The sequence below is a fragment of the Carassius gibelio genome, chromosome A25, assembly GCF_023724105.1.
Source record: "Carassius gibelio isolate Cgi1373 ecotype wild population from Czech Republic chromosome A25, carGib1.2-hapl.c, whole genome shotgun sequence".
Taxonomy (NCBI): domain Eukaryota; kingdom Metazoa; phylum Chordata; class Actinopteri; order Cypriniformes; family Cyprinidae; genus Carassius; species Carassius gibelio.
In genome coordinates, this window is record NC_068395.1 from 11,880,745 (window position 1) to 11,906,851 (window position 26,107).

The following is a 26,107-nucleotide window of genomic DNA, read 5'->3' on the forward strand; positions in this document are numbered from 1 at the left end:
ACAAAAGTGCACGGCGCCTTTTTGGGGTCTACGACGCACCGTTTTCTCGCAAAATCGAGCTAAATCCGAAACCTACTTTTGCGAACTAGTCCTAGGATTTTCAACCAATCAGAACCAAACCACTTCATAAATATTCCCTGGACACTCAATATCAATAATTATCAAAAAAAAGTTGAAATTTCAATTCTTACGCGAAACAGTACACCAAAAAGTGTCTATGGTAACGTTAGCCAAATGCTATTTTAACTATAACTCTTGAATGGAATGAGATATCTTCACCAAACTCGGTATACATATGTATAAGCTCAATCTTTGGTCAAATCAAAAATATTGCGCATCTCTGCCACTTGGGGGCGCTATAAGATAGAAAAAACACATAAATGGCTATAACTAGGCAACTGTTGCCTCGATCGACTTGAAAATTGGTATGCAATGTCTCGGTCTGAAGGGGCACAAGTACATATGAGGACATTTGCATATCTAAAAAAAACATGGCCGCCATTGGCCAAACAATTTTAAGCACCTATTTGAAAGGGTTAACGGATGTTGATCGGAACGAAACTCGCTGGGTACGTTCGACTCATGAACCTTAAGGTCTGTAAGAATTTTAAAAGAAACCGGCCACTAGTTGGCGCTAACGAGTTTTATGGCTCTGTAATCACGTGGTGTTTCACATATCAACACAGTATGCATATCATTTGATAGATCTCCTCATAATGCACAACTTTGCCTCAAGAACCATTGCTGTCAATCAAATCATTCAATTGTTATTCACAAATATGTTAAAAACCTACTTTTGCGAACTAGTCCTAGGTTTTTTGTCCGATCGGAACCAAACCACTGCAGTAATATTCTGTGGACTCTCTAGATCAATAATTATTAAAAAAATGTTGAATTTTGTCCTTTGGTCAGCTGTAAAGGGGTAATTTAGAAAAAGGGGTGTGGCCAAACATACCCCAAAGCCTATAAAACCTTAACGAAAACTCAAAACTTTATGAAACTCGGTGAAATCATCTAACTTGTGACTCTTAACAAGCATGCAAAGTTTCATGGAGATCAGACCATAGGTGGCGCTATAACAGTAGAAAAGGTCTCAAAACACAAGATTTATATGGTAAATGGCCTCAAATTGTTTGTAAATGCTCATATATTCACTCAAAAACACTAAATCTTTATATCATTTGATAAATATCCTCATTCTGAACAACTTTGCCTCTGGGACCAACGTTGTCAATAAAGCTGTTAATTAAACATTCAAGATTATTTTAAAAAGGTACTTTGGCAAACTAGTGATCGGGTATAAGATGAAAATCAATAAAACCACTGAAGTACAATTCTCTAGACTCTGAAGGTCAATAATTATCAAAAACATGTTGAACAATTGCATTTAGACAACTATAAACCAGTAATTTTATATTATGTTATTTGCATAGTGTACACAAAGGCCTATTAATACAAACAGAAATCCCACAAATGATCAAAACTGTGTAAAATAATGCATGATTTCATTCTAAACAAGCATGCAAAATTTAAGAGAGATTGGGCAAAAATAAAAAAAATAACAACACTATAACAGTTATGTTTAGAAACACAGTGTTGTTTCAGTAAATGCAATTTATAACCACTAGATGGCAGCGGAAGACCACTAATGGGCTCATTCAGTTAAAATGAACAGTACTGTAGAAAGGATTCATGAATTCATGCCAAAACATTAATAAATTAACTGTTATAACATGTTACATCTTATTGAATCAATGTTTTCCATTTTGTTCATACAGACACATCATTTTTTACAATTTTGCCACATTGTGATTACAGTGAAACCTGAATGACATCTAAACTCTTAAAAACTAGTTTAATCATTTAATTTCAGTGTGTGTGTGTCTGTCTTTTGGATGTATTTAAATGTCATCCATACATCCTGGTTGGCCGAGACCACCCCAGAGGCACAAAGACCTATTAATACAAACAGAAATCCCACAAATTATCAAAACTGTGTAAAGTAATGCATAATTTCATTCTAAACAAGCATGCAACATTTTAGAGAGATAGGGCAAAAAAACCCAACAACAACACTTTAACAGTTATGTTTAAAAACACAGTGTTGTTTGAGTAAATGCAATTTATAACCACTAGATGGCAGCGGAAGACCACTAATGGGCTCTTTCAGCTAGTACTGTTTTTATGAATTCATGCCAAAACATTAATAAATTAACTGTTATAACATTTTGTATCTCATTGAATTGATGTTTTCCATTTTGTTCATACAGATGTATCAGTTTTAACAATTTTGCCACATTATGATTACAGTTTAATCTGAAAATGACATCTAAACTCTAAAAAAAGAGAAGACTTGCAATAAGCTTATTGTCACCTATCACTTTTTATCAAATACCTATATCTGCCACAAAATGTTTGTGCATGTATATGTGTATCTTTGTGTGTCTTTGTGTGTGTGTGTGTGTGTGTGTGTGTGTGTGTGTGTGTGCATATGCTTATAGAGTATACATATATTAGTCTAATCATTTACTTTCAGTGTGCGTGTCTGTCTGTTAGCCTGTTCTCCATTTTGGATGTGTTTAACTGTCATCCATACATCCAGGTTGGCTCTGACCACCTCAGAGGCCTTAATGTGCTTGAACCCCGGTAAAATGCTGCTTGCAGCTTTAATTTGTTTTTGTTTTTTTAAACATTGTACAAAGTGTTATGTTATGCATACACATTTTAATGTTTAGAAATCTATATTTTGTTGTAAACTAACAATGACGCATCTTTGTAGTATTTTGAAGCATCTTGGAGACTTTGATTGACTAGAATGGATGATGACATTATTGCAGATTATTTGTAGATTTATAACATTTTATTACAAAAACTTATTTTATATACACTACTGTGCAGACATTTGGGTTGGTTTATTTAATAAACAATACAGTAAAAATAGTTATATTTAGAATTACAGTTTAAAATTACTTATCTATTTACATTTATTGAATTATTGCTATGATGTCAAAGTAGAATTTTTAGCACTCCAGTCTTGTCACATGATCCTTCAAAAACCAATCTTATATGCCTAATATTTGCTGCTCAAGAAATATTTCTTATTATCATCAATTCTGAAAATAGTTATTCTACTATATAATTTTATCTGAACTGCAATACATTTTTTATGTTTCTTAATAAATAGAAAGTTTAAAAGAACAGCATTTATAAAAAAAAAAATTGTATCATTCTAAATTAGTCGTTACTGTCAGTTTTGGATATTTAATTTATTTATTTTATTTGACTTTTAGTGTGTTAATATAAATTTCCATCATTTATAACAGATCAATAAAGGTGATTAGTTATGTATTGCTATAGTAGTGGAAAATAAGATGCAGTGTGGGCCAAACTTTACTAATGTTCAGAAATCTAGATATGCAAAATTTGATGAACCCATACACCTCAGTCAAAGCCTTCCTCTGATGAAATACCTGTTCAGGTAAGAAGAACCAGACACTCTCCTTCCGTTCACATACTCTGTAATGAATTCAAGACTAATGGCCTCTGGGGCTCTGCTCTTTGCTTTTGTTATTACTGCAAATCACTGCACTGCAATCCCTTCCAGATAACCCCATCTTCTCCACCGACCCTCATGACTTGCCAGTTTTCATGACTGCATCCCCAAGCCTGTTTTGATGCGTCTTTTTGTCTACATCCGGAAACATTTTTTCATTTTTTTTTTCTTCTTTTTGGTAAATAAAAAAGCATAACTTAATATGGGAGAAGCCCTGGCTCTATTTGATTTAAAATCCAACATTACAAGCAGATGATGCTCATAAAGCATCAGGTTAGATTTCATGTCGGTTGCCGAGGCTGGACTGGCTAATTAGCTGATCTTAAACTTTCTGTAAGGGTCACGGAGAAGATACGCTGTCTTCGAAAAGCAGAAGTTAGGACTGCAAAATTGATTGTAAAAAATGAATGTATTAAATTAATCAAGAATGATAGGAAATACAATTACAGTTTCCACAATGGTTTATTTGCGAAAATGATCTTTTATTTTTTTTATTTTTTTTTTTTACAGTTATTTTATTTTCTTATTGTAGTGTATTTGTTTTAGTTTATTTTCCCCAGGTTTTATTTGTTTTAGTAGTGTTTTTTTTTTTTTGTTATAAAAGCCAGGCAAAAAAAAAGTTGCATATTTTCCATTAGTGTAGACAGCAAATCAAATCTGTTTGCAGTCTATCATTCTTAAAGTTTTGAACATTTCCACCTGTTGTTAGACCTAGGTATGGAATCTTCCTCCACAAAATTTAACTTACGACTTTCACCTGGTGTAAGGTAAAATGGGTGCTTTTATCTGTGGACCAGATTATCATAGTGGCTTGTATGTAACCACCTGGATCACCCTAGAAACCAACTAGCAATGGCTAAGCAACCAAATAGCAAGTCGAGCACTATTACCATTTAGTTTCAAATTAGCACATTTTTCCATATTTAAATCCATTACTCATGTTTTCCATCACAATCATTTGAAAAAGTGCACAGGGCTTTGGTTAATTCCTATATTACTGTTGCGATTTCTGCTTTCCCACTGTCCCCCAGGAGTCAATTATTGGTGCATGTAGAGAGTCACATGCTGTTTAGAGGATCAGCAGTGTGAGAGGTGGAATGCTTTGAGCCTGGCTGGAGGTTCGGTAAGAAAAGAGAGGTATTTTGCAGCGTCTGTCACGAAGGGCCAGGAGTAGAAACGGAAGTGCCCAGTGCAGGGCTTCTGGGAGTTTGCAGACAAGAGATTAAGGGGGCAGGTGGTACGTCGTCTATCTCTCCCTCCATCTCTCAGACTCAGTGTTATCTGATGTGGCATTTGGCAAGTGTCAATTTTGGTTTCAAGTGTGTGTGTGTGTGTGTGTGTGTGTGTGTGTGTGTGTGTGTGGTTTCTGTGGGACTTCCCATCTGGTCCACAAAACCGCTGCATGTCCCTTGTATGCCTTAACTATGAAAGAAAGGACTATACAGAGCTATGCTCCCTGTGTGCTTATTATTGTGTGTATGTGTGCACTGAGTGAGAAGATATTGTGGAGCTCATTCACAAGTCTATTATCTTCTTTTGAAGTATTCCTGGCTCTGGTGAGATACTATCAGACAGACACATCTCACTTTATTCTCGACTCTCAATCGCTTCGGCTGGACTGTCTGACTGTTATTCCTGAGTTTCTGAATTTACTTTTTTTTTTAGTTTGTTACTTGATTTTAAAGTACTTTGTCAAGCAGAAGTGCCACAGAATGGTCAGGGACAGAACTATCTGTAATGATGCATTATAAGAATCTGATACAAATGAGAAATGCGAAATCCTTGTTAGATATCTGATCTTTATTGTAAGTCTGATGTCTCTTGCAAGTCTGCTTTCTGTTAAGAGTCAATTCTCTTGTATGAATCTGATCTCAGTTACATGTCTGAACGGTTACAAATCAAATCTTTGGTACAAATCTGATCTCTGTTACAAGTCAGATCTCTGCTCTGAATCTGATATCTGTTGCAGATCTCATCTAAGTCTGATCTGTTAGGAGTCAAATGTCTAGTATCAGTCTGATCTCTGATATGAGTGAAAACTCTTGTACAATCCTGATCTCTATTATAAGTCTGATCTCAGTTCCGAATTGCATCTCTTTTACGAATGAAATCACTGGTACAAATTAGAGCTGCAATTAACGATTATTTTTTCTGTCGACTAATCCAACGATTATTTTTTTCGATTAGTCGACTAATCTAACGATTATTTCTATTACAATAAATAATCTAATGTTCTTTTTTTAATTAGCTAATGAATCCTTTGTATAACTTTACAAAAAAAAAAATATATAAGTACTTCTAATATAATATTTCAACCTTTATTCATTTTCAACCAATGTGGTTGAAGTTTTTACAGTATAAAATAATAAAGAGGCAAAGAAAATTATTTTACTATGGTAAATATGAGTTTATGATAGCGTTTATAATTAAACCACAGTAGCCATAAATTTACAGTTGTCTGAGATGTCATGAAATGTTCTTTAGCATCACAAACCATAAAATGTAGTCAGATTTCTGCTATGGTTTAGCATGGTTTACAGAAATTCACGCACGTCGACGTATTTTTGTAGTCGACGTAATCGATGACATCGAGTCGTTGCAGCACTAGTACAAATTTAATGTCAGTTACAAGTCAAATGTCTGCTCTGGATCTGATTTCTGTTGCAAATCTGATCTTTCATTTGAGTTTGATCTGTTACGGGTCAAATTTCTGGTGTAATCTAATCACATTTGTGAGTCTGATGTCTGGTACAAGTCAAATCTCTAATTTGATTCTAATCTCAGAAGTCAGATCTCTGCTCTGAATCCGATTCTTTGAGTCTGATCCCTTAGGAGTCAAAACTTTGGTAATAATCTGATCTTTTGCTAGTGTGATCTCTGGTATGAATCAAATCTCGCATACAAATCTGACCTCAGTCACTAGTCTGATCTCAGTTCCAAACAAATCTCTGGAAGCCAGTAACAAGTCTGATCTCTGCTCTTAGGCTGATGTCTTATGAGTCAAATCTCTAGTACGAATCTGATCTCAGTTGCAAGTCACTTCTCTACTTCTTGTGGCTTGATGCTGGTCTCTACTGATATCTTGCATGGTTAGTGAAAACACTATCCTAATTTGGAAATATTCTGCTTGATCTCAGTCTCTCTATAACCACTTTTCCTGATTTTTTTAAAACTGGAGGTTTTCTCTTGTGCAAAGATTACATTTCATAGCTGTGATATTTGGTAGAGGTTGAGTGAGCTTAGGCTAAATACCCAGTTGGCAGTAGATTCTTTTCCTCTGCTCAGTATTTAAAGGGCAGTGCTGTTCTACTAATCTAATAACTACATTACAGACGTCTCTTGGCAGTAAGAAGCTCATATTGTAAGCCTACACAAAGCTCTGATCTCTCTCTCTTATCTTCAGTGGCAGGCACATTTCATTAATCAGTGCTGGAGTTGAACTGAAGTGCAAATCATTTGCGTTCACATTTACTTCTGTTCTCGTTAATCCAGATTAAACCATGTTTTGATGTAGTTGTGTGTGGACCTCATAAAGAATGAACGGGTGTTGGTAGTTTCAGAGAAACGGACAGATTGTTTCTTTCGGTTTCTACAGGTGTGCTAGTGGGCACTCCCATTCGAGCAGCAGTCACGATGGTGGCCCTGTCGCTGAAGATTTGCGTGCGACAGTGCAATGTGGTCAAGACGATGCAGTTTGAGCCCTCAACTCCGGTTTACGACGCCTGTCGGATTATTAGAGAGCGAGTTCCAGAGGCCCAAAGTGGACAAGGTAAGACTTCCAAAATATTCCTCTAGGCATCCCGGCATTTTACACACTTCCATGTGACTACAACCCCCCACCCGCCCCACCATTTTTGAAGGCAAAAATATTGGCAACACTGTTGCTTTGTGATGCTATCATGCTATCAAAACATTTCTGTTTGTCTGAGCATCACAACCAGGAACACTGGCTCAACCAGTAGTATGAATTTGGGGGCATGGCTACCCTTTTGTTCAACCAATGGCAGATGGGGGATTGTTCGGGAAGTTTTTTTTACAGTTCTGTGTGCATATATTAAAACTTAAAATTGCATTCTTTACTTTTTATCTGGCCTTGATGACATCATCTGAAGAATTTAAGTGAATAAGGTCAATTTTGGATTCATATTGACTCATTAGCACATTTTGTGAAATAATTTCTGAGGAAAACTCTAGAATTGCTTCGAACGGATTTAGATATGGGACAGCCTATTAGAGAAACTGAGAATTCTACGCTTTTTGCAGCTGATAGTTTTATCAAAGTATTGCTGAAACACACTAGGGCCAGGGTGAACATTTATGTTTGGTTTAAATTTAGTAAAAATCTGCAGAGCTTGACAGAAGTTTAGGTTTGGCTTAAATCTTTATACCAGCTCCTTCACATCATTAGATGGTTCTGTATCCATCATGTCAAAAGTGTTTCGCTATGTGCAACCTCAGCTAATGTCCGGTTCTGCTTGAGAGTGAGTCCGATGGATAAGAGCTCTCTCTCTTTCCATCTCCACTCACAAAGTCAAGCATTAAAGCTCTCTTGTTCAATGGAGCTTGCGAAATGGACTTGTAACAGCTCAACAGGAGTCATCACATGGGATGAGTCTGCAGCGCCGCTACTCTGTGTACATTCATTATACGGCAAGCTACAGTTATATGACTGTTGTCCCGTGTGATGCACATGATTGCTTCCCACGATGGCCAAAATGAATTGGGCTAATTTTATAAATGTCAGTTTGTTTCTTTTAGGATCAAAGACAAATGGCTTTGTGGTTTAATGAGGAGTCTGATATTTATTACGAACATTTGTAGACCGGATTGATCTCTTTGATTTACTGTCTGCTTCCATGGGGTGAGTTTTAATTATGTAAAATTATTGTAGCATCCGATTACGGACTCTTCCTGTCCGATGATGACCCCAGGAAAGGAATCTGGTTGGAATCAGGGCGGACCCTTGATTACTACATGCTGCGGAATGGGGTAAATCACATTATTTGACTTGTATGTATTCTCTTCAGACTTTTGTATTTCCATTGTGATTCTAAGCTTAATTTCAGCAATTGTTTCCATCATGTACAGGACGTCCTGGAGTACAAGAAAAAACAGAGACCTCAGAAGATCAAAATGCTGGATGGTACAATCAAAACCATAATGGTGGATGACTCCAAAACAGTAGGGGAGCTGTTGGTCACCATCTGCAGTAGGATAGGTGGGTCCTTCTTTTATCCTGTCAAGTTTGGTAGAAATATTGGGCTTGCAAAGTACCAGCTGCAAAAATTATTATTATTATTTTTATTTATTTATTTATTTTGGATAAATGCAGTGTACAGTAACTTAACTTCTTAACTTGAAGAGATAGTTCACCCCCCAAAAAATTAATTATCCAATGATTCTCAACCTCAAACCATCCTAGGTGTAAATGACTTTCTTCTTTTAGGCAAATAAAATTGGAGTTAAATTAGAGGGATAGTTCACCCAAAAATGAAAATTTGATGTTTATCTGCTTACCCCCAGGGCATCCAAGATGTACGTGACTTTTTTCTTCAGTACAACACAAATTATGATTTTTAGTTTCAGTTGCTGCAGTCTCTCAGTTGTACAATGCATGGCAAATGGTAACAGAATCTATGAGAGCAAAAAAAAACATGGACAGACAAATCCAAATGAAACCCCGCGGCTTGTGATGATACATTGATGTGCAGAGAGACACAACGATCGGTCTGTGCAAGAAACTGAACAGTATTTATATAGTTTTTTTTTTTTTTTTTTTACCTCTGATTCACGCAATGTCCGAACTATTTGAACTCAAGCATGAAAGGCATTCTTCTTGCATTATGGCAGATTGCAGACTTATATGTGGATTACTGCCACCTATCTCTCAAGTGGACCATTGACACTCTATGTACAATCTCAGTTAGGAGTGTCAATGGTGCACTTGACAGATAGGTGGCAGTAATGCACTTATAAGTCTACGATCCGCCATAATGCAAGAAGAAGAAGAAGAATGCCTCACGGCTTGCTGCTGTGAAGCTCGCAAACGGTTCAGACATTAAGTGAATCAGAGACAAAAAAACTATATAAATACAGTTTTTTGCACAGACAGATTGTTTTGTGTCTTTACACATCAATGTATAGTCACAAGCCACACGGTTTATTATGGATTTGCCTGTGCATGTTTTTTTTTTCTCTCATAAATTCTGTTAATATTTGCCTTGCATTGTAGGGCTGAGAGACTGCATGACTGAAGCTAAAAATCATAATTTGCATTCTACTGAAGAAACAAAGTCACCTACATCTTGGATGCCCTGGTGGAAAGCAGACAGATCTCATTTTCATTTTTCGGTAAACTATACTTTTAAACAATGTCCTGGCTCGTCCAAACTTTATAATGTCAGTGAATGCATGTTGAGATTTTGAAGTCCAATAAAGTGCATCCATCCATCATAAAAAGTGCTCAACATGGCTCCAGGGGGGTTAATAATGGCCTTCTGATGCGAAACGATGCATTTGTGCGAGGAAAAATATCCATATTTAAAAGTTTATAAACAATAAATCTCTTGCTTCCATTAGCTGTCCTACACGCATTCACGAGAGTGGCGTTCCAGCGGAAGAAGCTTATTTGTGTATATAAATTTTCTGTATTTTCACATTTAGATAATTTAAACATATAAAAATGAATATACAATACTGTACATTTTTCATACTGTACATTGACGTTGTGATGCCTAAATTCACTTGTAATACTTCAACTGATTAATTTTAGTTTTAGTGTTTGTAATTGAGACAAAATGGCAAATAATTTTAATATTTGTCATTTATTGGTATCTGCCATATTTATAAAGCACTATAATCCAATATGTAATATTGTAATACACCACTAGTAGCAAGTAAACAAAATCTATTTTATTTTGTTCTCATTATGTCCAGTGTTGGATATGTAACTCTTAAACATCACATGAAAAATATGACTTTACATGGTCCTTTTCTGTTTAAATGGCCAGTTTAAACAATGTTGCTGAATAAGGATTAGCCTCCTCATTCCCTTATATTTTTTATTTCTTTTAATTTTTCTGAACAATATACAATTCTGTACAATTTCCAATTCATATTGGCTGAATTATATTTATTTAGATTCCCACGAAACCTATGCTGGAGAGATTGAAAGACAGACAGATACAGAGTGCTGATTATCTCGTTCTCCACAGGAATCACTAATTATGAGGAGTACTCACTCATCCAAGAGCAGGTGGAGGAGAAGCGTGAGGATGGAATGGGAACGCTGAAGAAAGACCGAACCCTCCTGCGAGACGAGAGGAAGATGGAGAAGCTGAAAGCCAAACTCCACACAGATGATGATTGTGAGACTCTGGGCAACTGTGAAAATAAAACACTAGCAAACAAAACAAAAAAATTTACACACACTGAGGCTTAAAGAAACTTTACACAGTCAAATTTTAATGATTTAATAACCGGTGTCATAGACCCCCTTAGTATATGCTCACTGGATTTGAAGTGTGTTGTTTTTACACATGATTAAAAAAAATGTGTTTGGATGTTAACCCTAACATGAACGAATGTTTCATTCATAGTGAACTGGCTGGACCACAGTCGGACGTTTCGGGAGCAGGGTGTAGAGGAGAGCGAGATACTACTACTACGAAGGAAATTCTTTTATTCTGACCAGAATGTAGACTCTCGTGATCCTGTCCAGCTCAACCTGCTCTTCGTACAGGTAAAAGATTGTTTTTGGTCACTTTTTTTTGCTATTTTTTTTTTTATTTCAGACCATATCTTGACTAGATGTTTTCATCAAAATGCAAAATACGTCACAACAAGATCACAGCCAATCAGACCATATTTGATATTAAACACAGTTATATGTTTTTTGCCCAATGATATTTCACTGTGGATGGAGCTACTAGTCATGACTTAACAAATAGAAACCAAGCAGTTTAGAACAGAATAGATTCACCCTAAAAATAAATGATTCAAGGGACCTGTTATCACAGCTTAAATAAATTTGTGGTTGCAAGTTAAACATTGTAATTTAGTAAATTAATCAAACCTAAAGTTGAAAACATTATTTTGTTGAGTTCAGTTGACATAATAATTTTGATCATTACATTAAATTAATATTGTGCTTAATTTTTTAAAAGTTGCAGTAACTCTATATAACTTTTTTTCTTGAAAAAAGATCATATAAATTGGTTCCAGGCTGAAAGATCCATTAGTTACAAAAATTCTACTTCAGTCTTACAAATTAAGTTCTTCTAACTCAGTGTAGTTTCTCAACATAATTTCATGACAAGTTGGCACAAAATTTATGAAACTGATGCATTATTATTTTATTTTTAATTTTTTTGAGCTAACACATTATTTTTAGAGAATAGAATAGAATAGAATAGAATAGAATAGAAAGGGTTCTCATTGGCTAATGAATTTTAGAGTGACAGATTCTTGACCTGGAAGTACTTCACCCTGATGCCATGCATAATTATTGATAATTATGTTTTCAGCTATCTAACAGTTATAATTTTCCCTGATTTGACGTCATTCTCTTTTACTGACGCTCTGTCCGTCCTCTATCAGTCTGTTTGGCTGGTTTAACTGTATTGCACCAATTTGCCAAAACCTCTTCGTCGCCACCTGCTCTAACTATTAATTAATTTCTCAGAGCCACTATTGCACAGACATTTAGGTGTTGTCTACAAGCAGTGAAATAGTGACATAGCTCTTATGAATGAATTATTGGTTAGCTGTGAAGGCAGTGTGCATTATCTTCACAGTTGCTGATTTGTCAATTGCGTTTTCCTCAGCTGTAGGCAGTATGGATTACTTTTCCTTCGCATCTCCTCCTAATTCATTTTTTTTATTTTTTATATATATATATATATATATATATATATATAGAATATTGTTTTTTCAGATCGCAATGAATTTGAAATGCCAGAAAGCATAGCGAATCAAAAAAGGGTCTGTGCAGTAATTTGTACCAATGAGGTATGATTGGGGGCGGAGCTAAACAGCATGATGCAACACATTTTGATGGTTAGTTTAACACAATAAAAATAAACAGCGCAATTATTGAAGCACCAGTTGTTAGGGTTTTTTTAATGCATTTTTTTTTACCACTTGTTAAAATAAAATGTAAAAAAGTGATAAATATTTTTCAAGGAAACTATGGGATTAGTTTTTTTTTATATTTTATTGCATCATCCATAGTTTGCATGTTTTTACACCTTGTTCTCTTTAGGCACTTTTTGGGTATTTTATAGTGTTTTCAAATAACTTGTTGTGCTCGGTGCTAGCTGTTAGTCACTTATAGATGCAATCTTTGAAATGGCACACAATCCCGTTGTTATCGAATTCAGTTTAAGTAGTTTATCCTTCGGTTATTCCTCTTTTGTCTGCAACAAGATATGGTGTAGCTGTGCATTTTGGTTGGAAATTCCCAACTAAATGATGGACGCAGGGTTGCCAAATTGGGCTACTTTAACAATGTTGCCGCGGGTTGTTTTTCATATCTGCCGGTTGAAGCAACCTCAGTGACATGATATTTAGCCCCTGGAATGTGAATTTTACCAGGAGAACCCCACCAAAAATGTGTATTTAACTCTTGGAATGCGGTTTTTAAAGGTGAACACCTCGAAACACCAGAGGGCGTGTTGTCATGGAAAAAAAATTTGATTGGCTGATTATTCTGTCACTAATGCTCGTAACAAATCAGATTTGTCAGACGTCTTTGATCAAAAGGGAAGCACTATCTGTAGTGCTGGCCCTGTTTTTATACAGTCTGCTGGCCACATTTATGTAGGATATCCCAGTTCAACCTCAACGAAACTAATCATAGGCCATTTTGTGGACATTACACAAATGAAAATGATACCATAATAATAATAATATTAATAAAAACATTTTTTACATAATTTGATTTTTTTAGGGCAAGCACTGAATGTATGTGTGAACTTGGACCAATGAGGTTTAATTGTGGGCGGAGCTAACCAGCATGATGCAATGAAAACAATTGTGCTGAGAAAACGCGTTCATTTAGTTGATTCGTTTAGCACAGTAAAAATAATTATCACAATTAATGAAAAACTTTTTTTTTCACTTCCTGAAGCTAATGTCTGTTCATGACTTCTTGTAGCTAGCATTAAAACACAGAAAAATACAATTAAAGAGACACTATTGAAAATATTATTATTATTATTATTATTTTATTATTGCATCACACTTTTATACTTCGCCCTAATAAGGCACTTTTCGAGTTAGAGTATGGCATAGTTTTTTATTCATTTATTTTTTTCAGATCACAAACATGAAAAAATCACTTTTGATCATTTGATCGGGCAAACCAGAGCAAACTCCAAAAATAATAGGGCTGGGATAATTTTAATGGTTCGCTTAATGCACTAAAAATAATTATTGCAAAACACAATCAATGAAATGTTTTTATTAAGGAAACAAGGATGTTTATCATGTGATATTTTACTCCATCATGCTAAGTTTGCACATGATCTTACATGTGATTTTGTCACAAATTCACACAAGTGTATTTCGTTCTCTCTCTGGTATTATTAGAGTCATAAGGACTAGTGTCACAAAACGGTCAGTGGGTTTTCATGCATACGTGTTATGTAAATGCGTGTGTGAGTAGTGCAGTGTGAATGTGTGTGTCCACTCAAGGAGCTCTGCATTAGCGCGTAGTTTCCCTTGAGGCCGTGAGCTGTTGTAGCAGACAGAGCTTTCTGACCAGGCCTCTGGAGCACACAGCTTGCTGCAGATGCATTAGTGTCTGCCTGAGGATTTCATTCAGAGCAACTTTCCACTGACAAACACGCACATACTCTGTCATCTGCACTTAATAACTTATATGTTAGATGACGGATAAGCACTTTTTTTGCCAATATAAGGTCAGTGTATCCAGGTTTGAATGGAGAGCATGGAAAAGAAATGTCTGTATCCTTGTTATTAATTGTGTTTGCAAGTTATCAAGTTTCCACATACTGTACACCTAAAAATCCACAAAGTACTGTGGCAATTTCATGTTACTGTGGTACTTTTCTATGTCTCGTGGTATTATGCTATTGGTACAAAACCAAAAATCATTGTACAAGAATCATAACCTACATTCTACACTGTATTAGTGTGTTTTTAACCTTGGTACAGTATTGTTCAAAATAATAGCAGTACAATGTGACTAACCAGAATAATCAAGGTTTTTCGTATATTTTTTTATTGCTACGTGGCAAACAAGTTACCAGTAGGTTCAGTAGATTCTCAGAAAACAAATGAGACCCAGCATTCATGATATGCACGCTCTTAAGGCTGTGCAATTGGGCAATTAGTTGAATTAGTTGAAAGGGGTGTGTTCAAAAAAATAGCAGTGTGGCATTCAATCACTGAGGTCATCAATTTAGTGAAGAAACAGGTGTGAATCAGGTGGCCCCTATTTAAGGATGAAGCCAACACTTGTTGAACATGCATTTGAAAGCTGAGGAAAATGGGTCATTCAAGACATTGTTCAGAAGAACAGCGTACTTTGATTAAAAAGTTGATTAGAGAGGGGAAAACCTATAAAGAGGTGCAAAAAATGATAGGCTGTTCAGCTAAAATGATCTCCAATGCCTTAAAATGGAGAGCAAAACCAGAGAGACGTGGAAGAAAACGGAAGACAACCATCAAAATGGATAGAAGAATAACCAGAATGGCAAAGGCTCAGCCAATGATCAGCTCCAGGATGATCAAAGACAGTCTGGAGTTACCTGTAAGTACTGTGACAGTTAGAAGACGTCTGTGTGAAGCTAATCTATTTTCAAGAATCCCCCACAAAGTCCCTCTGTTAAAAAAAAGGCATGTGCAGAAGAGGTTACAATTTGCCAAAGAACACATCAACTGGCCTAAAGAGAAATGGAGGAACATTTTGTGGACTGATGAGAGTAAAATTGTTCTTTTTGGGTCCAAGGGCCACAGGCAGTTTGTGAGACGACCCCCAAACTCTGAATTCAAGCCACAGTACACAGTGAAGACAGTGAAGCATGGAGGTGCAAGCATCATGATATGGGCATGTTTCTCCTACTATGGTGTTGGACCTATTTATCGCATACCAGGGATCATGGATCAGTTTGCATATGTTAAAATACTTGAAGAGGTCATGTTGCCCTATGCTGAAGAGGACATGCCCTTGAAATGGTTGTTTCAACAAGACAATGACCCAAAACACACTAGTAAACGGGCAAAGTCTTGGTTCCAAACCAACAAAATTAATGTTATGGAGTGGCCAGCCCAATCTCCAGACCTTAATCCAATTGAGAACTTGTGGGGTGATATCAAAAATGCTGTTTCTGAAGCAAAACCAAGAAATGTGAATGAATTGTGGAATGTTGTTAAAGAATCATGGAGTGGAATAACAGCTGAGAGGTGCCACAAGTTGGTTGACTCCATGCCACACAGATGTCAAGCAGTTTTAAAAAACTGTGGTCATACAACTAAATATTAGTTTAGTGATTCACAGGATTGCTAAATCCCAGAAAAAAAAAATGTTTGTACAAAATAGTTTTGAGTTTGTACAGTCAAAGGTAGACACTGCTATTTTTTTGAACACCCCCCTTTCAACTAATTGCCCAATTGCACAGCCTTAAGAGCGTGCATATCATGAATGCTGGGTCTTGTTTGTTTTCTGACAATCTACTGAACCTACTGGTAACTTGTTTGCCACGTAGCAATAAAAAATATACTAAAAACCTTGATTATTCTGGTTAGTCACATTGTACTGCTATTATTTTGAACAATACTGTACATGTCCAGATAATATGGTAATACCATGTTCATATTAGTTTACCATAGTAAAGTATGTACTAGTGGTCGACCGATACATCGCCAAGGCCGATATATCGGTCGATATTTGTAATTTTTTTTAATATCTGCATCAGCCGATAAGTTTTTCTGCTTGGCCGATGAGTTCAACTTGTATTTTGACGGCGCTGAGAGCGGTAGTGCCCACAGTGCTCATACTCTCTCTTGTTTGCTGTCGTCTTTAAAAAATTCTAACATGGATGGAAGTCTGTCTAATTATCAGATAGAAAGGTTAAACAAATAATTTAATGTATACAGAAAGTCTTATAACGATTGATTTTATATTAGGCCTATTAGTAATAGAAATGCACACCTTATAATACTTTCTCGTTTGCCGTCAGCATTAAGCAAGTACGCATTTATATAATTTAAACAAATCTTTGAATGACTATTGAACATTTAATTTCACCAACTTTGCAAACTTAGTCGAATCCAGCTGTGAGATCTTGTGAAGTGTGCATTTTTATCCAGCATGATCACGTGTTCTCTGCATGATGGTCAGTCAGTGTGAATTGAATGCTTTAAACTAAAAACCCGTGATTTCAAATAATACTGCGCATTATGCATTTGCTCACTGTCATATTTGTGTCATTTTCACTGTGTGCTGTATGTAAAATGAGAGTTACCCTTGCTTTATTTGAAAAATATGATTCCCAGTGCACACAAACTTCCCAGAATACTGAGTGCCCTGTTGGTTACACTGATTACTTTCTTTTAAATGTATTTATTTGTGAAAAATACTGTCATCTAAAGTATAAGCATATTTCTTTTACTCATTTATTTTTTAATCCATTGTCAAATTATTTCAGCCTGGGAGACCAGGCATATACACCATAGTAAGATAATTACTATATTTATTTACCAAGTACTTTAAAGATTTACCATACCATTACCAATTACCACAATGTCCAAAAACATGGTATTTACATTTCTGCTTCAGATTTCCCAGGTATTACCCTGATACGTTCAAAAACATGGTAATACTGTGGTATATTCTTGCGACTTGGTTCTGCCATGATACCATGTCAAGAAAAATGGTATTAACATGGTACACAGTCTTAAACAAAAAACAAGAATATCAAGGTATTTGTCAAAAAATTGCATTACCGTGATGCTACGATTACTTAATTATTGTACATGGTATTTTCATGTTGCTCAAAGGTATTTTAAACTATATCACTGAACTTTTTTTGTAAGTGATGGATTCAGTGTGTTTTCTTTTTTGTGTGTTCATGCTTTTGAATGCCACACATACAGTAGACTGTAACACTTCTTCTCCCTTTCCTCAGTCTCCCTCTGTCTCTCTCTTCCTCTGTAGTAAACACACACACCCACGTGAAATTCTCTGACATTGTGCCACACACACCCACATACTTTGAAAAACAGAATAGCGCAGCACACACACACACACACACACAGAGAGTGTTGCACACAGGAGTGTTTGGCAGGCTGAAGGGGATTTCTCTGCTCCGCACAGGGGGCGTGACTGCATCATATCTCAGTTTGTCATGATGTGTTCCCATAAACCCTCACTGACTGTATCTGCTACTTTTACCATGTTGATGTCATCTGGGAGTGATGCGAGATGATTGGTGGATGATTGGTTGCCCCTCACACACTTGTTTATGATGATGTAAAACTTCCATGACCTCACAATCTTGGCCAAGTGTACACTCTCACAAACAAGTGTGTGTACGTTTTTCACTTTTAATGACTTACTCACAAACTTGGATCTGCAAATAGGCGCCACTTGTTTTGTAGATGCTCACTTGGTGGCGGCGAGGATGACACTTAAACCTTTCAGCTTTTAAACTGAGTTATACTCCGGTGTATATCAGGAGACGCTTGAACAGATGGGCTGTCAGCTTTCATGGTGGCCTCAGGCTGTCTGTAATATTAGACTGCACTCAGTTTTATTGAAACATCTTAAAGGGATAGTTCCCCTAAAAAAAGATATTTCAGTCAGTATGTACCTGCCCCCATCGTGTTCCAATCCCATATGCTCTTATTTTATTCTTTGGAGCTCAAAAGTAGAATTTTTAAAGCATTATCTCCAAGAGCTTTTCCATGTAATAGGGATTCCTGACCGTTTTTTGGCTACCAAACTTCTTTGACATAAAATGTTTACTTAAGTACCCACTGTGATTTTTAAGTTAATATTTTAATATTCAATGACACATTTACATGTTTCAGTGTTCTCTGATGTTGGTCTTCTAACATAAAATGTTTCTTTCTTTTCTTTTTTTAGTTATTTATTTATTGTAATTGTAGATATTTAGATTTTATCTTTAACTTTTTTTTTATTATTAAATCAAAAACCAGTTTGGGAAACCCTGCTGTTCTTCCGTCGCGACATAGTTTTAGTAACCGAATGCTTTTATTTATTTATTGGTTTGGTTTCTTAGAGTTTAGTTTGGTTTGTTTTGGTTTTATTTGGTTTGTTTTTGAACTTTTTGTACTTTTTTGGAACAAAAACGGTGTAAAGCTTCTTTAAAATGTCTCCTTTTGTGTTCCACAAAAAAAAAAAAGTACACAGTTTTGGAATGACATGAGAATGAGTAAATAATGACCAAATTTGTATTTTTAGGTGGATTACTGCTTTGCCGCCTTTTCATCTCATGGGAATTTGTTTCTGTACTGGAAGAGAGAAACTAATGTTGGCCGTGAGATTGTGTCAGTACAATCCGAGCCAGTCCATTAAAGCATGCCTGCATAAATGACCATAAATCATGTGCTACAAATAGCATGCAACCACTTAAATAAGTCACGATGTCAAGATGAGAAGTCTTCCTTAAATCACAAAATCATTTTAACTCACGGCTACATGTCGCTACATGTTCTCCGATGCACGATCTCTGAACTACGCACAATATTTTGACATCTCCACACAGTGATTCTCTTAATCGGTGTTAATATACAGATCTATATGTTCTTTAAAGAAGTTGACGATCCTTCAAATGCTTTTTTTTTTGTGCTAACAACTGCCTTAGGGCATGCACCGCATAATTTCTGTAACGTCTTTATTAGCACCCTCATTACATTCTGTAACATCTGCTCTTGTTTCCTGTCTCTGTTTCAGTCCAGAGATGACATTCTGAACGGATCCCACCCCGTGTCCTTTGATAAGGCCTGCGAGTTCGCTGGAATTCAGGCACAGATCCAATTCGGTCCCCACGTGGAGCACAAACACAAGCCAGGATTTTTAGAGTAAGACCACATGCCTTGTAGCTGCGGCATCATATGCAGCCCATTCAACACTGTCACTGTAACATACAGGCTCTCGCAGATGTTATCCGATTACGTTTTAGACTAGACCATTATTTGCAAGAATTCTGTACTGTCTGGAAACCTTAAGAGTTAATGTGGGAATTACGTTATGAAGATGTAAATCCTGCCAGGATGACCTCATGTGTTTTTCCCTGCTCTGAGGGAAAAATGTTTTGTGTAGTATGGGTGTAAACATGTGAAATGTGTTTGCAGCCTGAAGGAGTTCCTACCAAAAGAGTACATCAAACAGAGGGGGGCGGAGAAGAAAATTTTTCAGGTACATGACTCTCTGTCAGCTTTATTCAATCCGTTATTCTAGGAAAACATGCTATTAGGCACTATCCATGTCTAACATACAAAAAAACAGCCTGAGACTCCACTGTAAAAATGTACATTTTTCAGCACATGGTCAGTAAAATGAATGGCTTAACCTTTGAGTTAATATGGATTGCAGGAGGTCAAGCAGTTTTATTTTCTGTTCATTCTATGAGGTTTGGAATATTTTTATCCTATTATTAATATTGGAACATGACTCTAAATGTACTACCTAAAATGTAGTTTCATACTCTGATTTGTGTTTCCCCCCTAATTTTAAACATCGAGTTAATATCAAACTTTAATTTTATGCAAACTTGTAATAGTTAAATTGAAATAAAATCTGCAATATATCAAACTTGGATTTTACACAAAATTATAAAAATTGAAATAAAATCTGAAATCTGAGTAACAGGGTTGAAAGTTTTGCTTAAATTAATGGCTAGCTTGTCTGGAATCAAAGCTTGGATTCTAATTATTGATAAATCAGTAAAAACAATGTTTCTTTCATACAGTAACTTTGGTAACAGGGTTGAATGGTTGATTTGAAATCACAGTAAGCACAACAACAGTTTTTAAAGCGGGAAGTGGAATAATATAATTTTAAAAAATCTGTTATAATGTAAAAAATAAAATAAAATTAATAAAAAACTTTTGGTAAAAAAAAAACAAAAAAAATGAAACTTTTGTTTTATTAGAATCAACTACAATTTTACCATTGGCAAAAAAAAAAAAAAAAAAAAACATTAAAACATTTGATGCTTTTAAAAGTAGCCACTTTCCATGCTAGAATACATTTTTCAGAATTTATTTAGCTTAAAGGGATAGTTCACCTAAAAATGAAAATTCTGTCATAATTTCCTCACCCTCATGTGGTTGCCATTGAAATCAGTAGACGGAATAAAAAAATACTATGGAAGTCAATGGCAACCACCAACTGTTTGATTACCAGCAATCTTAGAATATCTTCTTTTATGTTCAACATGAGAAAGCAACTGGAACAACATGAGGGTGAGCAAATGATGACAGAATTTTCATTTTTGGGTGAACTGTCCCTTTAAGAAATTACTACAGTTTTTTGGTTTTGTTTATTTTGCTTAGAAGGCCTTCCTAGATAAAACATTCACTTATAAGGATCAAAACAGATGCTTATGTAGAGCTTTCCATTGCGAATTAAAACACGAACGCAAAGAGACTAAGTTGGCGTTTGGTTGTTGTTTCAAATCCCACAATGGCGGAGAAGTGTTCATGACTTAATATCCTCGCCAGGATCACAAAAGCTGCGGTGAGATGATGGAGATCGAGGCAAAAGTGAAGTATGTGAAGCTTGCCAGGTCCCTTCGTACATACGGAGTGTCATTTTTCCTGGTGAAAGTGAGTATTTTACAGTTCAAACTCTAAACTCTGATTCTGTTTGAAGTTTAAAAATGCAGATAAATGGTCACAAATTGTTGTGCATGTAGTCAGCTAATATCACACAACAGAAAAATGAATTATTGCCCTTGTATTATCTTGTGCTGTAAAAAAAGTTTTATCACCTTCAATTCGGACTGCAAGCTCACAAAATCGAGTAAAATATATATTTTTTTTTTTACCATAGCAGCACTGCTGCTACTGTAAACCAGCAAAAAGAGTGTTTTGAAAGACTATTAAATAATTTATACTATCAGCAGTCTCAGAAAATATAGGCGCTGACAGATTCAAAGTAATGTGCAAAAGACTGTCTATGGGTGTTTCTTCAGTTTTCTTCAGAAGAGTTTTACTTTTTTTTATTTTTTATTAACGTCACATTACATTTTTAAAGTTGTACTGAAAATTTTAATCATGTTTTCATTATTTATTTTTGCATAGATTTAATTATATTTTATACCCAGACTTTTAATTAAAAAAATATTATTATAATTTTTACTACTATTAAGTTTTATGATCTAAATAGTGATATCATCACAAACGGTTTAAATATTTAGTGTGTGTATAGCGAAAGTGAGAGAGCACAGTAAATTTCACTCAAATTAATTACTTAATTAATTTATTATTAATTATTATTATTATTTAATTTATAAGTAATCAATTAAAAATATATATATAATCCTAATTATATATATTATTCTATATAATTTTTATAAATTGTAAATAATGTTGTCTTTATTATTAAAATATTATATTTATTATTATATTATTTTTGATGTTGCAACTGACCAATCAAAAGTGTTCACGAGGCCCCTGTAATTAACGGTCAGAATTAAGCAAGTAAGCCTGTGTGTGTTTATCAACTGTATATAGAGTGTTCTTAGAAAGTGTTTCTGTTTATTCCAGTTCTATTTGTGTTTTTAAGACTGTTAAGCATTTTTAAGCGGTACGGCACACATAGGAAGATTTACAAGCCGCCTGCTCAAGGATCAGTTTCAGGTCATTAGTGGAGTGTTGCTAAGTGCCCGGTTTCTAATTAATAGCGCCTAACAATAGATTGCATCACTTTGAATGAACAAAAGCACCGTCCCTGACCAACTCAGACAATAAGACAATGACCATTTAACAAAACAAAAAAAATTAAATCTATATTTACCCACGTTGAATAAACCTCAGCCTTGAAAAGCGGTGCCATTCAGGGCAGTAAACAATATCTGCTGGTCTTTCTGTGAGGTAAGGCGTTATTTATAATGCACTCTTATCAGAGGTTGTTATTTTCAACCTTCAGGTGCAAAACAATAGCCTGGAGATGTGCAGTGCAAGAGGTCACTTAAACGTTTAGCTTTAGTTTTTATTATTTATTTGCGTGGTGGTAAGAGTCCTCTGGCAGGATGCCATCAGTGGGCAATTGTTTTGGGTCATTTGTGTTTGAAATGAAGGGAAAAGGCACCAGACTGTGGTCGAGTAACATATATACTATAGTCTAGTGTTAGACACTGCTGCCCATGTAGCAGCTGCACTGCCTGATTAGCGCGGTTAGCTTTGAGATGATTTGTCAGTATGCAAGATTAGGATTGAAGAGCGTTCGCTCGTAGAACATTGAATTAGTTTGTCAACAGTGGCTGGTTGGTGTAAATGCATTTGCACATGCTTTGGGAGCTAATATTACCCATAATCCTATGTGGGACACACAGGAGGTTGTTTTCTGGTGCTCTTATTTGGTATCAAGGGACAACTGTATGATTTAATGAAACATATTTTACTTATAGACTGCGTATCCTCCAGTGTTTTTAGCGATGCTTTGTTTGTTATGATACTGAATATCCGATAAAGGAATATGGCACACACATTGCGAATGAAATGTTTCTAATGCATTTTCAATGTTGCGAATGAAATGTAAATAACATGCTAATTGTGGAATCATGAGGCAGGACATTCTCATTTTTTATAGCACTTGATTGGTTGAAAATCGCTGTAGTGCAGGATGAGTCATCAGTACTTTTCATCTGTTTGCCTTGAACAGAAAAGGTAAAAAAAAAAATAATAATACCTACATATATTTATTTTGTTTTTTCATACTCTGAAACTCTTAAGACTGGTCAGTTGTGTGAACTGTGATCAAACATGAGACATTTTCTAATATTTGTAATTATTTGATTTAATAATTATATAAATGTAATGCATAATATTATGCATATATTTATTTAGATATTTTTTTTACTTGCTTTTATTATTGAATTTAGATTGTGATATACATTTAGTTAATATTTAGTTATGATAATATGTATTGCATATTATAATTTAATTAAACACATCTATTTATAATAATATAATACATATTGTACTGTATAATGTACTGTATAACTAAAGTTGTACTGTACTGTATAACTAATGTACTGTATAACTAAAGTTGTTTTATTATGCAAAATTATTATTTATGTTATTAATAATAATTTGTCAACAAATGAGTAAGGATTATTTGTCAACAATTGAGGTCTTAATCAACGATGAAAATAGTGGTGATCAAACCATCCATTATTCTGTAGGCATTGTGGGAGGGAGTAGAGAGAAAGTTGAAATAAGGACAGTGAACTCATACGGGGCAATACTTTTTCAACATGATTGAGCTAAACAAATTTAGTAATCACATAAATACAGAAATACATCAGCAGCCCATTGTATATTTCAGTCCTTGCCACACAATACACAAACACCATGTGTTATTTTTCAACAGGAAAAGATGAAAAGCAAGAATAAGTTGGTCCCGCGTTTACTGGGCATTACCAAAGAGTCAGTGATGAGGGTGGATGAGAAGACCAAAGAGGTGGTGCAGGAGTGGCCCCTCACCACAGTCAAGAGGTGGGCGGCCTCACCCAAGAGCTTCACACTGGTACGTTACATTATTCAATCCCTTCAACACGAGCCATAGTGTGTTTAGGGTCTTCCATAGATTCTGCATTCACTTTATCTACTCAATGTGTTTATATAGTTATATACAGAGTCAATAAAAGCATGAAAATATTGAGTTTGGAGACTTAATATTGTCTGAAATAGTGGTTGACCGATATATCGGCCGATATTTGGCATTTTTTAAATATCGGCATCGGCTAATATGTTTTTCTGCTTGGCCAATGTGTTTGAGGCGGGAATTTTATTTTGACGGCCCTGAGAGCGGCAGAGCCTGAGCTCACACGGTGCTCACACTCTCTATCTTGTTCATCATCATCGTTAACAGTTCTGTCTAATACGGATAGAAGTCTGTCTAATAATCAGATAGAACGGTTAAACAAAGGAATGAATGTATACAGAAAGTATTATAACGGTTTGTTTTATATTAGGCCTATGAGTATGAGTAATGCCGTCAGCATTAAGCAAATACGCATTTATATAATTTAAACAAATCTTTGAATTCCTAATAAACATATTTCACGCACCTTGCAAACTTAGTCGAATCCAGCTGTGAGATCTTGTGAAGTTTGCATTTATATCCAGCATGATCGCGTGTGCTCTGCATGATGGTCAGTCTGTGTGAATTGAATCCTTTAAACTTTAAACTTGTGGTTTAAAATGATGCTGTGCTTTATGCATTTGCCCACTGTCATATTCATGTCATTTTCACTGTGTGCTGTATGTAAAATGAGGTTTACTCTGACTTTATTGAAAAATATTATTCAGGAAAAAAAAAAACACGTAAGCAAAACATGGTCAGGTCAAAGTGTCTTAATTATTTTTGGTCCCATTTTTTTTTTCTATCAATTTCACAAGTAGTCCAATGTATGAAGATTTTTTGGGTATGTCACAGCTCGCTTTATTTTGCTATACTCTCTTACCTAAATGAATTATAGTGTCCTGCACCTACTATTAAAACTTAAAATATATATATAATTTTTTTTTAATTTTCTTGGATCAACATTACAGCAGCTAGTAGCTAAATTAGGCGCGGTCACTTTAAGAGATGATGAAGCATCCAATATAATACACATCCGATATTTTTCTTAACCGTTTACTTTCACTTAAGACATAACCGACAGTTTTTTCGAACATACTTTCCAAGACAGGTATTTTGTTTTTGTCGGTACAAGAGCAAAAAGAGGCAAGTTCTGTGTTAAAAAAGTGTTTTGAGACGCCTCTCTCTGCGTGAGCCTGAAAACCAGAACACCATGGTGCTGAAATGGGCTTTTTCACATCCTTTTCTGTTTATTTAAACTGCAATTTGTATTTGTTCGTTCAGGTGCAGGAGACTGTGAGATGCGTGCGCCCCGAACACAGAGCGCGAGTTGAGATTTTCCGCGTCTTGTGTTTGAATGATTTAAACTCTTTTGAATGTTTAAATTGGAAAGTGGTCAGGCTTAAAAACACATGAAAATGATAAGGTTTCATGACGAGTGACGACACGCAGCAGTAGCCTGTAAACTGTTCTGATCGTTTTTTTAGGCTAGCCTCAGCCAGTCGGTTGAGATCGCCGGGGGCCCCCCCTCGGCCATTGGCCCCTATAATCTTCACCACCTTTCACCCCACTTGCGACTGCCCTGACTATTCGTAATGTCGGTTTTCATACATTTATATTGTAAAACAATGTCGTTTTGACTTTACTATAATAATAGTTGTTTTTTACCTTGATAAAATGCCACAGTCCTCTACTACTTAAGTATTTTAACCTTGCCGTGTGATGCGCAGTTCTGCTCCACCATTTAGAGC

The 26,107-nt window shown here is 35.5% G+C and overlaps 1 protein-coding gene across 3 annotated transcripts in view; it reads left to right on the forward strand.

Annotated features, from left to right (window-relative positions):
- LOC127946807 (talin-2) overlaps positions 1 to 26,107 on the forward strand; it is a 158,013-nt gene that overhangs the window by 70,508 nt on the left and 61,398 nt on the right. For all 3 annotated transcript variants that reach the window (XM_052543575.1, XM_052543577.1, XM_052543576.1), the window contains exons 2-10: positions 7,149 to 7,322; positions 8,445 to 8,542; positions 8,642 to 8,771; positions 10,768 to 10,920; positions 11,152 to 11,294; positions 19,497 to 19,624; positions 19,898 to 19,961; positions 21,269 to 21,373; positions 24,144 to 24,299. In XM_052543575.1, coding sequence (XP_052399535.1) covers positions 7,187 to 7,322; positions 8,445 to 8,542; positions 8,642 to 8,771; positions 10,768 to 10,920; positions 11,152 to 11,294; positions 19,497 to 19,624; positions 19,898 to 19,961; positions 21,269 to 21,373; positions 24,144 to 24,299 — 1,113 coding nt within the window. In that variant the 5' untranslated portion in view covers positions 7,149 to 7,186. The remainder of the gene's footprint in view (positions 1 to 7,148; positions 7,323 to 8,444; positions 8,543 to 8,641; positions 8,772 to 10,767; positions 10,921 to 11,151; positions 11,295 to 19,496; positions 19,625 to 19,897; positions 19,962 to 21,268; positions 21,374 to 24,143; positions 24,300 to 26,107) is intronic.